General features: G+C 39.0%; 1 protein-coding gene across 2 annotated transcripts; it reads right to left on the bottom strand.

The window, feature by feature from the left end:
• Nucleotides 1-296: 296 nt before the first annotated feature.
• TMEM106B (transmembrane protein 106B) lies at nucleotides 297-17,386 on the bottom strand. Of its 2 annotated transcripts, none has more exons than XM_084785183.1 (9): nucleotides 17,227-17,386; nucleotides 16,788-16,892; nucleotides 15,035-15,256; nucleotides 12,069-12,132; nucleotides 8,137-8,296; nucleotides 4,478-4,618; nucleotides 4,193-4,242; nucleotides 3,302-3,355; nucleotides 297-2,904 (listed from the first exon to the last, which is right to left on the bottom strand). In XM_084785183.1, exons 3-9 carry the CDS (start codon nucleotides 15,252-15,254, stop codon nucleotides 2,766-2,768), a joined length of 828 nt encoding a protein of 275 aa, XP_084641309.1. In that variant the 5' UTR covers nucleotides 15,255-15,256; nucleotides 16,788-16,892; nucleotides 17,227-17,386; the 3' UTR covers nucleotides 297-2,765. The 2 variants fall into 2 exon arrangements, with proteins under 2 accessions (XP_084641309.1, XP_084641310.1); XM_084785184.1 differs by lacking the exon at nucleotides 17,227-17,386 and adding an exon at nucleotides 17,085-17,220.
• Nucleotides 17,387-18,002: the final 616 nt, after the last annotated feature.

Genomic DNA, 18,002 nt, shown 5'->3' on the forward strand with positions numbered 1-18,002 from the left:
CTTTTACCTTCTTTTACACTGCACTGCCATTTTCTAAGGGCAAATGACAAGATCTAAAGTGGGTTATGTTTTATTCTTGTAAAAAACTTTAAGAGAAAATAACTACTTCATTATGCCCAAGTAAACAGGAGTCAAAAGAAAACTGAGCACAAATAAAGTTATGGTCTGTTAAATGTCACCCCAGGCAAGATGGTCTTTTAAGCAACTTCAAGAAATTTATCTCATGTCTAATATTTTCACACTGTACTTCAAATCTCAAATGTAATATTTCATTTATAAATAATTCACACTGAATGTGTCAGTTTTATTTTTATTGAAATGATTAATAAGTATTAAACATGAACATAAAAAATTAAGCCCGGACTTGGTTCTATAGTATTCACATTGTTCAATTTAGCTTTAGCAATATTTCAGATGGCAGTTCAAAGTTACCAAAATCTTACTCCATCACTATTAACTTCAAGAACTTTTATTCTATTTTTTACATGTGCCTGTGTGTGCACGCGTGTGTGCGGGTACTCGTGCAAGTCAGAGAACAATGTCAGTTTTCTCCTTCTAGTTTGGGATGCAGAGACTGAACTCAGGCTTGGTGGCAATCACCCTTAGCCACTGAACCATGTCAGTGGCCACTTCTAACTTTTAATCATATTAACCTGAGTTACCCTGGCTTTCTGATGGATATTTTAAATGATAGGGCACAGATATGAGAGACAGAGGACCTAGTTCTGGTCACAATTAAGGTATTTACTAATATGTAATTTTAAAGCAAATTTTCTCAGTGTCCTGCTGAGACATCACGTAAGCAAAGCAGAAAGAAGAGCAACAGAGGCTGGGGCAGTGTTGGACCAGCACGGAATAGAACTTACTTCTGAGAGTGTGGAGCAGCACTGTGATGTCTTCATCATGTCCTGGGGCTAAGCTTTGAAGGTCCTCATAAAAATATACTAATACCTATCCTTTCTCCATCCCATAGGCCAGACTCGGCACTGACCTAAGAAAAACTAATTGCTCATTCATGCTTTCAAATGTTTTTATGCCTATTGTTCGGCTTTTCCAAAGCATGGGTTTTCTTTTTGTTTTGTTTTGAGTTTTATTAACCAAGGGGGAGGGTGCTGTTGTGTGTGGGGGAAGATGACCAGCAAGCACAGAAAAAGAAAAATTCAACCAAAGACCAGTTTGACCTGAAAGAGAATGACTGTGAAGGATGATCTGGGTATGACAGAAATGGCAGTTAATGTAGCAATGCCCGAGGAATGCTAGATACAAAAAATGGATATTTAAAATGTTCATCCACATGGGGAATATGAGATAAGCGCTAAGGAAGATAGGCAAATACTTTAAGGACAGAATTAAGCCATTAGAATTTATGTTTTATACTTGAGAACCAGATTGATAAATAACACATCAGAACTAAGGTATGGGAAAAGGAAAACCCAATTTCTGACATATGAAACAAAATGAAGTTACCTGGGGTCCACTTGGCTCCTATGGCTAGTTTAAGAGGTCCTTAGAATTTGCAGAGTGCACTTTATGGAAAATGACACGGAAAATTTAAACTAACGAGGTGAATGCATCCATAATACTTGAAATCAATGTCAGATAAAATTTAATAAAAAAAGGAATACTTAATGTAATTGCTGGAATCATCAAATCAGTTATGATACATGATGATTACAATTTATAAATTTAAAGCAAATTATATGTTTTATTTTGGTGTAGCCACCAGTGATCAGTGAAAGGATTTATTGAATACTTTTTATTAGAAATAATTTTCTTCCCTAAAACACTCATAAATTTGGTGATACCTAATCACCGTGAAAAGTGTCTATATAATTCTGAATGTGAAAATCAACATGAAAAACATCAAAATGTTTTCCTGTGCATCTGCTACATGCCAGAGTCCACATATAGCTGGGCCCTACTGATGTTTACAGGCTTCTGAACTTCACTTTCTTCCTTTGTTTTTTTTTTAGTGAACAACTTACTTTACTTTTTAATCTGTACCACTTCATTTCACTTTATCAAAGATGTATAAAAGCCATGCAGTTTATTTACAATATTGTACATTAAAGGAATATATTTGGAGATCACACAGAAAATTCAAAAGCTATACATGAAACACTTACTGAGAGTTTCTTACAAAGTGAAGAACAGAATTTGGCAGACTGTTATGGTTGGTAAATATTATGCAACCATTAGCTAGAAGTAAGACAAAAACATGCAAATGAGTAGAATTTCAACAAATTAAAGGCTAAAAACTTTTACCTAATAGCTCTGCTACCATATAGTTAAAATACTACCATATAAGAATGGGAAATTTATAAAACAAATCAGTTTTTAAAAGTCCTCCATGAACAACAGGTTTTCAATAATTTCTTATAAAAATCTTCAGAAGTTATTTTTCAAATTATGTTCATGTCTAAACTATATTATCAAGAGATATAGATTAAATCTATCACTTTTATATAATCCTTTATTGTATTTAGAGGCAGTCTCAATATTTTACCTAGGGAACAAAGGTGAGAAGAAAGCCAATCAGTTAACTTACGATCTAGTAAAAGCTCTTGGTAGGAGCAAATTGTCAGTGTGGAATGAAAGTCCAGTAACTGTGTAAGGACCAGATTCTGTTAGCTGAAGCCTCAATGTCCAAGTGTAAACTTTAGATATGCTCAATTAAAGATGTCCTTCTAGGCAGTATCTCCTCACTGACAGTTCTGAAGATGTCTCAGATGTGTCATCGGTTCTAATGGCATCTCCTTTAGAGTTTACTGTTGTGGCTGCAGGACGTTTAGATACTCAGACTGGGCCAACTGGTAAGTCGTGTTCCTTCCACAGTCGACATACTGGTACCTCTCCTGAGATATTTGTTCAGAGTGTCCAAAGTATGTTGTTGTTACAGTGACTCTAAAAATGAAATAGATAGAATTTTCTAAGTTATATGTAAAAATTATACCAAGAGGATTATTTGAGGATAATATCAACTGAATATGAATTTGCATCTCATAAATTAATGTTCTAAAATTACTGTGAACTATAATTATCAGTTATTGAACATAGTATTAAGATGACAACATTATAGACATGGGATTCTTAGCAAATATTTCTCAAACAGACCCAAAAAATGCTAACCTGGCAAACTCTACCCAATAATTATCTGTTTATACAGTACATATAAATAAAAGAAATATATATTTATAAATACATATTTTATAAATAAAAATATATATCAAATATAATTAAAATAGTTTATTACATGCTTATAAAGAATCATATGATTCTTTGCAAACATGGCCATACTTACTGCATCATGAGTACTATGTTGTGTACTTTGATGGAGGTCAGTGTACAGAAATCGCTATGAAAGAAATTAAAATAGAAAGAGCAATGTTATTACACTGTCCACAAAACTCTGTTAAACCTAATAGACAATGCATACTGATTTTTGTTTTACTTTGTTTTTTCTTTTGAGATAGACTCTCCATATGTTGGCCTCAAAATCTTCCTCAACTCAGTCTCTGTAATAAGACACTATTAGGAACATGTAAGTAGAGCTGAGGAGAGGGCTTAGTGGGTAAAACACTTGCTGTGTAAGCCTGAGGGCTTGAGTTTGGATACCATGCACTCAGGCAGAAAGCCAGGCACGGCAGGACACACTTGTTAACCCAGTACTGAGGGTGTGGGGGTCTGCTTGCCAGCCAGCCTCACCAAATAAATGAACTCCTGAGTTTTAGTCTCAGAGCTTGTCTTAGAGAATAAGGTAGAGACTGACAGAGGAAGACACTCAACTTCAACCCAGCCCTCCACAAACGCATGCATGGGTGTGCATACCATCACAAACGCAGCACACACACACACTTAAAAATTCATCAAAACTACAAGTCCATAGGAGAGTATTATTATACATTAAAAAATTTATTACTCCTATATTAAAGCACCATGAATATACAGTACCTAAGATAATTAAAACTAAAAGTTATATATATGTATGTATGTATATATATGTATATATACACAAAATCCTAAAAATAAAAATAAATTGTATATACATATATATAGAATAACATATTTGTTATCTATGCTGTAGAGTGTAAAAAAGAAAAACAAGTTTAGAGAACAGAACAAAGATTGCAAAATGTGGTCATTTTAATTGATAAGGATATAAAAATTAAGAACACCAAAGGTCAAAACTTACTACATGTAACTCATTTCCTCTGCAATAACTGTGGGTACTGTATAGTCAATCTGAAAGCAAAAACAAAAGACAGCAAGGAAAATGTATCAACAGAGGCTAGGACCCAAACACCAAACATGTGAATTACATGTCAAACTTTTCAAGTTAGAAATCTTTCCTTTGATGAACTTGGTTCATACTCTTATGGGACACATTTCCAAGCCATGTCCTTGAGGGCATTCCCCAGTGTGCTCCATTGTATAACGCACAGGGTGAGGAGCCATACTGCCTCCTGAGAGGCCTTACCTGCTTCATGTCAAGTGGGCCGATGTTAGTTATGTTGTTTAAGCGTGCCTTCCCAATAACTGTTTTTGAAAACTGAACTTGAGCAGTGATGTTTTCAACTTCAACAGAATAATAGTTATTGTTTGTTATATTTAGTGTGTTCTGCAAAAAAAGAAGGCAGGAAATACACATTAACCTAAAATGGGCACACAAATGTGAACTCAAAATTATAAATCAAATGACTTTAGTTGTGACTATGCCTCATTTATTGGGAAAAGAAGAATATTAACAAAAATGTCAAAGAAAACTTACAGAGAACTATGTGCATAATAAATACGTAATTCAAAATTTTGAGCACCAGACCCAGAAAATAAATTATATAAAAATAGAAAAAAGTAAATGTTTGAACTTATATTTTATAGTTTTAGCAAAAGTTGGACTATACATAATTTTACATTTTTATTTAAATTTTTATATATTATATACATGTCTCTACCAACAACATAGTCAGTACTTTAAAAAATTTTTTAGAGGTAAACCATTTTTTTTTTCTGACAGGATCTCATGTAGTCCCACAGGATTTGAATTTACTGGGTAACTAAGGATGAGCCTGCATTTCTCCTCCTGCGTCCAGCTCTCAGGCCCCCATTACAGGCATGCACCACAAAGCCTGGTTTTGTGTGGCAATGGGCACTAAGTCAGATCTTTGTGCACAACAGGCAAGAATAGTACCAAATGAGCAGCATTATGAGCCTATTAAAGGAAACTGGCATCTTACCTGGCCTGCAGAGGTTTATACCAGACTGAGGCACGCAGAAAAAAAGGTTAGATCCAAGTTTGCAGCTCAACCTGGTCGTGTGGTTTCAAGCTTTTGCCCTAACCACCCTGGTCACAGCATTATAAGCATGTGCTAGCATGGCCAGCTTTGGTTTCTATGTTTTACATTCACAATTAATATATCAAATTACTTTGGAAAATAGTCAATGGAAAAGTGTCTCGTGTAGCAAAATGCAGTATGATCTCAGCTGACATAAGCACGTGAGATTGCTTGATTACGCACAGAAAGGTCTATATGTAGGCCGAGGTATATATATTGTTAGCAATTGCATGCACATATTGCTGTAATCATTATGTATTATAGGCGTTTTCGAGTGTCTAGCAGGAAACAGGTATTTCAGTAGCACAGTGCCAGTGAGTGGTACCGTGGAGTAGGATCCATGCTGGTTCCTGGCTGACAACTCCCAGCTCATTTACATTAGGTTATGGTTTTTGGCCATGTACAGTTGGCTATCCTTCAGTCATGCTGATGCAGCTAATGCTTCCTAAAAGTTGAAAAAGGGATCAGGCGATTTCCACACAGATAACACTTGTACTGGGCATATGGTACACCTCAATTCCATGAGGGCAGAAGCCACTGCCCACTGCCTTTTATTCATCTTGTCATCTGCCTATAGCCCATGAGACCTAGGAGTTGTTCAGAGAAACTAAGCAAATGTAAGGAACAGGCTATGAGACCCCCAACTGATAGTCTACCAGAGGTTTTGGGGGTCTGAATCTAAAACTGACATCTGAAGTGGGGATCAGGCTGTTGGGGCTGAACCTCTAACTTATGAGGTCTGAAGGCTTCTGGCAGTTGGCCGGTGTCAGGAGCGAATGAATTTAGAGGGCACTCAGCTGACTTCTTCTGCACAATTGCCTGGAGAGAGATTCTACAAGTTGGGATCACAGAAGCCACGGGGCAGAAGACACTGTGTTTGTTTTTGGTTTGAGTTGGTCCAAGGAATCCACATACATTCTTAGCTACTATAAATGGAAGTATTAGTTATTTTGTACATTGCTATGACCAAATACCTGATAAAAAGCAACTTAAGAAGGGCTTGTTTCTGCTTATAGTTTGAAGAAATACAGTGGAGGAAGAGGCATGATGGCAGCCGCTTGAGGCAGCAGCTGTCCTGCTGTATATCCTCAATTAATAACCATAGACTAACGAATGCTGCTGCTTACCCTGCTTTCTCCTATTGGTTCAGTCCGAGATTTCAACCCATAAGATGGGACTGCCCACAGGTGAGTGTTGCATGTTGGCCTAATGTGTTTTGATGCTAATTACTGCTTGTTGTCTTTGTGCCTCACCTGCACCTTGCCTAAGAGCCTAACCTGTTTGGCCAATAAAAGGCCATTACACCTGGGCAGGGCAAATGGGATAGGTGCGGCTAAGGTTCCAGGGCTGGGGGAGACAGAGAGAATCTTGGGAGGGATAGATACCAGAGGAGAAGGGAGAAGAAGGATGCTGGGTCATGGGTTAGGGGGAGGAGAAGCACATGGCCAGTGTGGATGGAGACTTGGCCCAGATGATGAAAATTAACAGGTTTGTGGGGTTATGGATGGGAGGTAGCTTGACAGAAGTTATTAGAACCAGATGGCATGAAATTGGGACAGGTATTTCATACCTGCCCCACTATGGGAAGTAGTTTAGGGGATTAATATCTGCCCAGCCCCAGGTTAATTAAGACTATTTTAAAATATAACAGGTGTCTATGTCTTGATTGATTGCTAGCGGGTTACAAAATATTCTAGTAATAATAATTATGGGTCAATTAATAAACATTATTAAGCCATACTGGCAAATTAACCACAACAGTTGAGGTGGTCAATCCTCCTCAAACTAAGATCAACAGTCCCTCAGTAACCCCTGAAGGATCTAGATGGTTCTAGATCCAGTCAAACTGACAGTCTGTATTAGCACTTGCAAGTACTAACACACACCAGTTATTTGAAGGGGCAGGAGTAATACAAACCTGGTACCTTTAGCTTTTGACCTATGACCCTATGAGCCTTTTATTTCAGTGTCTTCTAGTGAGCCTACTGTTCAACTCAAAAGAAATCCTATTTATGACCCAACGTTCTGTATTCCTTGGTTATGAGAAAATATCTAAAACTGTGAGGATCCTTGCTTAATCATTTAAAACATAGACATTTAAATACACTGGTATTTAAAAGGAAATGAAATACTCATGAGAACTCTTCCAACAGACCACAGCATACCCTGGACTTGAAGCCATGAGTGACTGTGATGGCACAGGTGATTATAGACTTCCCCCTTCCAATGCAGTGGCTAGGAAACCAAGCTCTTTGAAAGAAAATCTAATGTGTAAATGTAGATATAAGATTTGTGAAGTTTTTTAAGTTGGAAGGCTATATAATCCTTTTTTAAAAGTACATTTTTGGTAAACCCACAGTTCATTTTCACATGTTTTAACTTAAAACAATCAGTTCATCACTTTAACTTCAACTTTACACAGAATTAAATAAAAGTCTGTTAACACTGACAGAATTTTTCTTTCATAAAAGGTTAGAGAGCAAAAAGTACTGTATTCCTAACACCCACTGAATCGACTGTTAATACTTTGTTAACTGCTCAGAGTCAAATATTCAAAAGTAAATCGACTATATATTTTTTCCCACTGCCAGAAGCTGTTCTTCCTACAAAAGACATCCCCAAATGTTAAATGATTTTCAATATATTCAACTGCCCTGAGATGTTACCATTTTTGGCAGAACCAGAATGGAAGTAGGTTCAATACAGCAAAGTCATGGAAAATGGAGCAGCAGGGGTCATGAGAAAGCATTCTCTGAACAGCACAAAGATGAAGTCAGGGCCTTCAGCACATGTGAGTACTTACCGTGATATTTAAATATATGGTTCGTTTCTCTAAATCATAACTGACATAGGCTGATTTTACACCAATATACTTCACATCAATAGTTCGAGGGAAAAGAAAAAACACAGCCAATCCAGAGAGGAGCAGGCAGACAAACACAGATGCCATCACGTACAGCTTTCTGAAAAGGAAAATAGAGTGCTTACGTATGCGTGATCCAAAACTACACAGAGCAATACTTCAGGGAGAATTTTTCATTTGATTTTCTTTTTTGGGGGTGGGGGGAGATCATACCAGCAAGAAAACATATATAATTTTATCAAATTTTCATTCTAAAACTATTAGGTAAAGTTGGTCCTATAAGGGTTAAAATAATCTCCTTAGAAAATGAATGGCCATGTTTGAAAAATGAGATTTCAGACTTATTATTGTTTATTTACTGAACTGACTTTTTCAATCCTGAGTCATCATTACAACCAAGCTTAGGGCCCCTGCAGACCTCAGGCCTCTGCCTGGATTCACTGAAGCAGGTTTGCACTGTAGCCTCACTTCCTGTCATGACAGAACCTGGAAGCTCGCCACTTAAATAAACGAATGGCTCCCTAGCCTCATCACTGCCAGTCCTTCCCAGCCTCCCTCCCAACTCATGTACTCAGGTCTAAGAATACTGTTGCACTGATCAACTTAGAGTTGAAGATGTTAGTTACTGTGCAGTGTTTACCTGAGGAAAGTGGTAATGTTAGGAATGTATAAGGGAAAAAAAATAAATAACCTACACGTCTTTGTTATCCATGTAATGCCTATGAAATGAGTAGTTTCCTTCAATGTTACACTCAAAACTATGGTTTCAGACTTCTTGGTCACTTCAATATACAACAATCTACTATGAGGCAACTTCATTTTAAGTCCTGTATTCCTTTCACTTTCCTTGTGATCCATCGTTTTGCCTGGTCTCTCCTCCCCCAAATTTCCTATGCCTCAATTAAGTTAACCACATACACTTTATAACATCTGCTGAAAACTTCCTAATAACTTTTCTAGGTATTTTAGCTCCCTAAGAAAAGAAAAACGGCTTTTTAAAAAGAAATAAAGCAAATGAACAAAATTTTATCAAAGTGCGACAACTGAGTCCATGATGCTTGGTGGAGCGAACCAGCCAATTCTTACTCCTTCCCTGTGGAATTTCTTCAATCTTAATAGTAACGATCCCCAAATAATCAATAAACAAGCTTATATTTTCCATGCCTACAACATATCCATAGGCACAAAACACCATAGACACAAAAGAAAACAACAATGATCAATCTTAACTTTGTTTGATCTCTTATAGTTTATTAGGTTGTTTTAATTACTCACTATGTATGTGTACACACACACACTTCCTTTGTGTTAAGTGAGGCAGGATCTTAAACAGCCCAGAGACCCTGACCTTGATATACAGCCGAGTATGACCTTGAACTTCCGCTCTTCCACTTCCTGGTGCTGGGAAAATGCAATCCTGCCTGTCTGCTCTTACTATATTTGACAACTATCTTTAGTATAAATTAGTCAAAATTTAGTATAAATTTCTCAAACTTTCTGAATCCTTAAGTGGTTTGATAGAAAATATAAGATGCTCATTCAAGTAAGATGTGAGAATGCTTATTTTCACTCACTACTGCCAAGAAAGCATGTTGCCAAAATTCTTAGCTTTTGCCAATCCGATAGCAATGATACTTCTGTAAAGAATGAATTTGCATTTTTTAAGGAACAAGATCAGAGTATATTTACCTACATTTAAAGGTCATTTACGTGTTGTTTTTTGAGGTACTTTCCACAGCTTCAGTTCTTACCTCCCTTTCGATAGCTGACTTTTTTCTTTTCAAACTTTGGTACTCTAAACAGAAGGAGGTCAGTCCTCTGCGTATGATATGACATGCAGACATTACTTCATGTTTATCATTTTTATTTTATTTCTACACTGAGTCAGATGTGTTTTTCCATCACTGGGGTTCGAAATCACAGCTATCAAAAAGTTTTCCTACTCTGAGATTATAAACCTGGCCCAACTCTTCACCATTTTACCTCTCTATGTATTTAAAATAAAAGGCCAAATAATAATAATAATAATAATAATAATAATAATAATAATAATAATAATAATAATAATAACAATAACAATAATAAAATAAAAATAAAAGGCCACACTAAGTTTACACAGTGGTTGGTTGATTTTTATTCCATGATTGCTAAATATTTCATTCAACAGTTTATTTGAAGCCCTGTGGCCAAGAGGAAATGACCCATTTTGCTCTTCTATCCCTTTTTTATTGACTGCACCTTTTGCCTAATGTTCAAAGGGCTTTTCTTCTTTAAACCTCCAAAGTCCAGGGTTTTCACTATAGTGTCTCTGAGGATGAGTATGTCTCTTTCTGGTACACAAAGCGAGACCTTCTTTACTCTAGCCATGTGTCCTTCAACTGAACATTTAGTACTTAATCCCATACCTCACATTTGCTTCTGCAGGGGTTGCAATTATATACACATTCAGTTTTCTTTATTTTCTGTCATTTTACTCAAAACTTTTCATTATGTATCTATGGTGGCTTGAATAATATATGCTCATATATTTGAATACTTAGTCATCAGGGCCTGACACTACTTCAGAAGGATTAGGAGGTGTGGCCTTGTGGGAGTGGGTGTGGCCTTGTTGGAGAAGCATGTCACTGAGAGTGGGCTTTGAGGTTTTAAAAAGCCCAAGCTAGGACCAATGTGTCTCTCTGCCTGCTGTCTGCGGATCCAGATGTGCTACTTCTGTAGCACTGTGCCTGCCTGTGTACTGCCATGCTCCCTGACATGATGATAGTGGACTACAGCTCTGAAATGGTAAGCCAGCAACAAGGAAATATTTCTTTTCATAAGAGTTGCCAGGGCCATGGTGTCTTTACAGCAACGGAACACTGACTAAGACAGTCTGTGTTTTACATTCTTTTTGTTATTCCATTTCTCTCACATTTTCCAGTATCTTACTTGTACTTTGCACTTCCAATTTTATAGAAAAAGTATTGTTCTAGATTTTTGAAGGTGCCTGTAAGCTCATTTTTCATATCTTCCCATTAGTTATCTCATTTCTGAACTTTTCAGTGTCTGACTTAAGCCACTGTTTGTACCTTCTGTAATTACAAAATTACAGAAGGTAAACTAATGTAAAGTTTACATACGTTTAAGTTTCTGCTTTTTGTTTGCTTGTTTCATTTTTTAGTGTTTTGTTGAGTTCACGCTCTTCATCCTTCCTGTATACTCTTAGTGCTAATGTTTAATTAAGAGGTCTTTGTATTTTCAAAAAGAAAATGATTCTGCATTGAGTAACAGGGTGGTCCAGGGTTGGTTTGACCCACATGAGTACTCAGCCCCCTTCGGCCTATCTCAAGGCCATGTTGAATTTTCTGCAGTCTCTGTTCTTGTCATTATGAGCTAGTCTCAAAAATACTTGCTAGGCGTGCTGAGTGCTGAGTGTAGGCTTCTTTGGGGTGGGGCATTTCTTTCTACATCAGTACTCAGAGGGTCACTCCAGCCTCCCTGTGTTTCTCTTCATGCCCATGCACCTGCTAAGCATGCGCAGGTTCCTGTGGTCCCTAAGCTTTGAATAGTCATTACCATTGTGGAGTTAGTGATTACATAGCATCCCCTCTCGCTGGTGAATGGCCTATGCACATGTGAGAGCTAATGCCATTTTACAACTCTTTTTACACACTTCTGAAAGTATAGGGGTCATGACGTATTCAAATCCTTCTGCCAATCAGGGATCTTCTGTTGTTATTGTTTAAACACAGAAGGCACATACATGATGGCATAACTTAAGAACTAGCGACACTTTTCTTCTTAAAAGCTTTTACTATAGTAATAACTCATATAAAGTCTGGAAGGAAAAGCATACAAACAACAACAAAAGAAGAAAACTTATAATCACTTACGTTCTTCTTGGCCGTAACCGCTGATCACTATATGGAATCAATGCCACCAGTTGGTTTTCTTGCCCTAAAAGTGAAAGTTGTAGGTTTAAATATTTATTACCATGAATTATTAAAAATATAGTGTTGCTCTAGCAAATCCTGGTTTCAAAAGACCAGAATACTTCTCTTAGTCCTTTAGTAAACTGTAACTTATGTCTTCGAAATTATTCAGTTGTAGAGAATATACTGATTTTTCATATTAACCAAAAATAATGGAAATAATGAGGGCTCTACTCTCCCTCGATCCACTGATTACAAAACCAAAAACCAAAACACCTGAAAATCCCTGGCTTTCGGGGGATCTTATCCCAGCTTCTCTCAACTCCACTGTTTTCCATAAAGACTAATTTGATTTGGGGAAGAATACAATCCTGCTTCCCATTCCTGGATCCTCAACAGCTGAACCAAAACTACTGTTCTAAATCTCAAGCTTTCAAAGGGTCACTGTTCTCATCTGCAGTCACTAAACTCAAGTGACTCCACAAGAGGCAATTACACCGTGTCTCCTTAGCCACACTCTCTAAAACCACAAGTTCAAAGCTCAGCTCTCTCCAAACTCTCACTGTTGCCTCCTTTATCCTCATTCTTGGCTCATAACGTGGCACATGGAGAGAATGTCCCTAGAAGAACCTAAATCTTTTCAGATGTTCTAAGTTAAAGGACAGAAAACAGAGGGAAGAAAGAGAAAAGTTCATTTGACTCATAGCATCAAATGAACAAACAGAAAACGAACAAGTGCTCCACATTCCACATTCCTTTCCTGTATGGTGGGGAGGAAGTGAATCAGGGCCACACTCACTGCATTCTGCTTTTGGACCCAAGAATCAAGCAAAACCAAAACCTTCTCTTTATCCACCAGCCTGCTTCCCATGGGCTTCTCTGTTACCTTGTCATCGTTTTTTAGACCCAAAATAGGTTCATGGAAATAATCTATAGTCTTTCTCCCAGAGTTTCACTGTGGAATATCTTCGTCCTTTGGGACCAGGGGATGCTTTTCCAAGTGCTATTTGGCCATGTTCCAGGTGACTTAGAGCACTTATCACAGGTCCAGTGCGTCTACATTTGGTTAATATCCGTAACAGCTCAGTAGGCCTTCTATTTCACAGACTCTTCTGCCTCAAGCACTGAACAGTGTCTATCACCTGCTTCCATGTTCCTACTTGAGGAGCTCCCTGTATCCGCTGCAGGGCCACCCTTTTACACTTATGTACTAGCCAGCGTTTCTCTGCTCCTACTGAAGGACATTACTCCAATAACTATCCCATCTCTTGTGTTACCTGTATGTTCGCTATGAATCACTTTTATAAGCATGCACACACCTGGTATTTACTCCACCTTAAGAGATCACATCTCCTCTCTCTCTCTCCTGTTCTAGCACAAAACTCACAAAACCCATCTCTCCCTATAAGATGCTACGTGTGCCACCCCCACACCTTTTAGTATGTTTTAATCAAGAAAATATTGGTTTCACTATGACACTGTCTACACAGGCTCTTCCAATTACCCAAGCTGCTAATTTAAAGATTCTCAGTGCGCTTCACGTTACAAACCAACGGGCAGCCCTCAGTCCCCAGACAACCTCACCTGTTGTTGGCATTAACAATGGCTCTCCCTTTCCTTCTCAGTGTATTTTCTCTACTTAGGACACCAGATAGAGATGACCTCCTCCCTATGTAGCTGCTCCTTCTTTGGCTACTGTTCCTCAAATGCTGCACTATCCCAGAGTTCACGCTAAAGTCACTTCCTTTTATTCTATCGAAATTGCTAAGCACAATGTTCCTATCTAGTTCCACCTGAAGTGTCACCTGAAGTGTCATCATACATAAATGATATTGGCTAAAATATGCTCTTGAGTTCAGACCTTTGTCACTGCCTATTAAAAACTCATTCTGATGTCAAACCAACATCCTTAAACATGTCTAAAACTGAGTCCCTTATCTTACTTCTGACATGTACTCAAAATGCGTTATACCTATTTTAGTAGCTACTTCATTTTTCAAATTGTTGGATAGGGAAAAAAAAATCTTTGGAGTGACCTCTGACTGTCTACTCTAGTCCTACAATAGTACTCTTATCCTACCACACTGCTGTATTAATTTCTTCAACTATAATACTTCTTCTATCCTTAAGCAGCTACAATCCCCAGAGAGGTAAAGCCACCGTCCAGTAGCCTATGCTATAACCCCACTTAACGCGAGGCGCTTTTCAGAGATGCTGGAACTCCTCATGCCATCACTTTCTCCTTCTTTCGGTCTCTCCGGGGCCACCTACTGACTTTTACTTTACCAAGTAGAGAACCAGTACAACAAAAATTTATTACTTTTTTCCTTCTTTTGTTGTTTTTTTGTTTTATTTGTTTTGTTTTTTGAGACAGGATTTCTCTGTCTAACAGCCTTGGCTGTCCTAGACTCACTTTGTAGACCAGGCTGGCCTCGAACTCAGAGAAATCCACCGGCCTCTGCCTCCTAAGTGCTGGAATTAAAGGCATGCACCACCACACCTATTTTTCCTTTCTATGAGTGCAACTCAAATACCCTATAAATAACATGGAGAGGGCTATTTTTTTCTGTCTTTCCCATGACAAATCACAAGCTCATTTTTTTTTCCTACTTGGCTCTTCTTCATACAGCATGGATTTCCTTTTAGAAATATCTAACTGGGGCATAAACACCTTATTGTTTATGTACCTACTACCATCCAACATATCAAGATGACTGTGATGTGGCTTCTGATGCACCAAGGGCATTTCTATTACTGCTTTATGAACCTTACTAATTGTTTGCTTTTGAATCTTTTTGACTAAACAAAATTAGTTAAGTTTTAACTTTGGATCTTTGAAAACAGGATTGTTTAAGACTATAGTTGTTACATTATTTGAGCAAATGTCTGGAATCCTTCAAGAGGACAACTGATGCAGTAACACATACCCCTAGGAATTCTTCCCGTTCCTTGGCAAGTGGGGCAAGTGACGCTATCTCTTCCGGTAAATTCCACATACGGAAACTGAGAGACATCTCCATTTCTTCCGTCTTCATTATGTACTTCACTGCTAACCAATCCATTCCTCATATTGTCTGACGATGTGACCCCATCATAACCATCTTCTTTATTTGAAAGCAAAGGTAAATGAGAAAGAGACTTTCCCATGTCTAATGAAAAGGAAAAATCTGACAGTAAGTACCACAGGAACAAAATACTCTCAGACTCTATAGGCTATTTACAGGGTTAAACAAGTGCAAAATACTTATAGGATTAAAATTATATTCAATCAAAATAATGTCTGACACTAGGGAGCCATTTGCTAGGACCCAGAAGTGCTTTTCTGACAAAAGGTTATGAAATAAAATCCTGTCAGACTTTTAATGAGAACAAGTTTCAAAATGGTAAGTAACATCTGGCAGGAGTCCACAGTGTGGACAGACTCTAGGCCTTCTTAGCGTTCTCGGAAAAGAATCATGCTCTTAGTCTTTTGTAGAAAAAACATATTTTAACTATAAATCAGTTGGTACTAAAGGTGAAACTGACTGTTGGCTTATTACAACAAATATGCATATCACCAGCTAATTTCAAAGGGGCACATTTCACTTATTTAAAATTGATACTCCTTTGAGTTCTACCCTTAGAATTCCTGCTTCAAACATTTGCAACAAGTATTTACCGCAAAGAGTAAAATCTAAGTTTTTGTTAGTTTGCTTTTTTAAACCCATGCACATTTTTCTTTATTAGGAGACAAGTATTCAAAAATACTAAACAAAATTTACCAGACAATGTGGCACAATTTAGTATATTAATGTCAAAATTTAGGGTAACCACTTAAATAACAGAAACTTAAAAACCAAGTAAGAATAGTTAGTGCTAGGAGTCATAGAGAAATGAGCCCTTCAGGTAGGCCATGCAGTAAGTAACATTGCCAATAAAACCCTACAATTTCATGACTGAAAAGAACATGAAAAGTCACATGATACAACATGCTAATATTCTAAGAAAAAAATTAATAGAAATGGCAAACAAGAATTTTAAATGGTGCAATTCCAGTCTTCCTACAGTTAATTATATATTTCTATCAGCTTATAAATATGAACAAGGCAATCGTAGATACTTTTAAATTATTTTATTTAAGGAAAAAACGAGTGGTAACAAAGTTAAAGGGTATAAAAAAAGATGAATAAATTTTTTTTTCAAAAATTTTACGTACACATTGCCTACCTAAGCTCAAAAATGTTAATGATTGTGACTTACAAACACGCAGTATCTTAATTTGGCTCAATGACAGCAACTCAGAGCCAAACCAACACATGCCAGCCACAGGTGCCCAGGGGTGAATTTGAGTCATCGCTGTTTTCTCACATTGTGACCTTCAATGCTATGCAGAATACTGGGTGCTGTCCTTGGCAGAAGGCATGAGGATATCCTTTTAGCTTTCTTAGACAGGCAACACAAGGTGTCAAAGCACAGGTTTAAACTGTGTCCCACCAATGGGAACCCTTAGGCTGGAGACAAAGCTAAGTAGCTCTGGTCTAGGCCAGCTGTCTTACTCAGCTCCACAGCAACCTGGACACATCTTGCTGAAGGCTGGTTTGGGCCCGCACCAGATTAAGCAGTTACTTGAATCCTGGCCTTCTTGCCTAGCTATTCTTGAGTCTACTGACAAGTGTGACCACTGTCGTTTTGGAGACTTACTTGAGGTTTTTAAAAGGAGTGCTAGCTCCCCTTTGTCTCCTCCCTGGGCTCAATGTTTATGCCGCGGCCTTGTTAATTCAACTCGGTTCTCGGATGGTCTGGAAACTGGGGAAAAGATAAATAAAGCACTAGATCCAACTGAGAGGTGTCACATCTTTTTGTGCAGACCCGGGGTTAGTTCCGAAGGGCATGAGACCGGCGGAAACTAGCGCCTTTCAAACCCCACCACAAGCAAACAACCCATCGCACCCCACCCCGTCCCTCCCACCCCCCAGAAGAAATTAGCCTCCGAGGCACCTTGCAACTAGAACCCGACAACCCCGGAGCCACTCGGCCGCTCTGCGCAAAGGCCCCAGGAGCCGCCCAAGCCGAGCCAGGCGGGAGGCCGGGGCCCGCGGTGACAGCCCCGCACCCGGTCCCTGCGGCCCGGGTCGCTCACCCGCAGCCGGAGCACTGCGCGGTCTCGGGATGCTGCCGCCGGCGCCGGCGGGCCGCAGCGCGGGGTCACGGAGTTCCCGGGTCCCCGGGCGGGGCGCAGCGCGCGGGGGAGGGGCAGGACCACAACCGCATCAGCTGAGCCAGGTCCTTCGGAAGCCTGCGCGTGCGCATGCGCAGCTCGCCCCGGCAAGGCGGAGCCGGGCGACAAGGAGGCAGTACGCATGCGCCCATCCTCAGCCTTGGCTCCCTGAAAGGAAGCCCTTGCGGTTGTGGGCTCTCCTGGTTTTGTCACCTGCTGCCCCTCTAGACTTGAAAGTTTAGAAAGAGTGCTAATTGCGCACAGCTTACGAAAAATCGGTTTCCTTTTCCCCGCCAGCAGGCTGATTCCTTTTCTGAAGGGGGGAAATTTGCACCGTCGCAGTTTTAAGCGGCCTTGTCCCCAATGCTAGACTGGCGGCCAAGTCCCTGGTGGTAAGAGCTGGGCTGTGGTGGCGCAGACCTTTAATCCCAGCAAACAGGAGGCTGAGGCAGGCGGATTTTGTGAGGCCAGCCTTTTCTACAGGACAACTAGGGCCACAGAGAAATCCTGTCTCTAAAAACAAAGCAAACAAAAAATCACCACTACCGACAACAAAATAGCAGGTTGGTGTATATGTCTGGCACAGAGGTTGCACACATTTTAGTTTTGCAATTTAATTTGGAAAGTCCTGCCACTGAGAACCCCCGCCCCCCCCCCAAGGCCTTGGTTTAATCTTGTTTTGATTGTGTATTTAAGTT

Source organism: Acomys minous, assembly GCF_964271855.1.
Source record: "Acomys minous genome assembly, chromosome: 6".
Lineage (NCBI taxonomy): Eukaryota > Metazoa > Chordata > Mammalia > Rodentia > Muridae > Acomys > Acomys minous.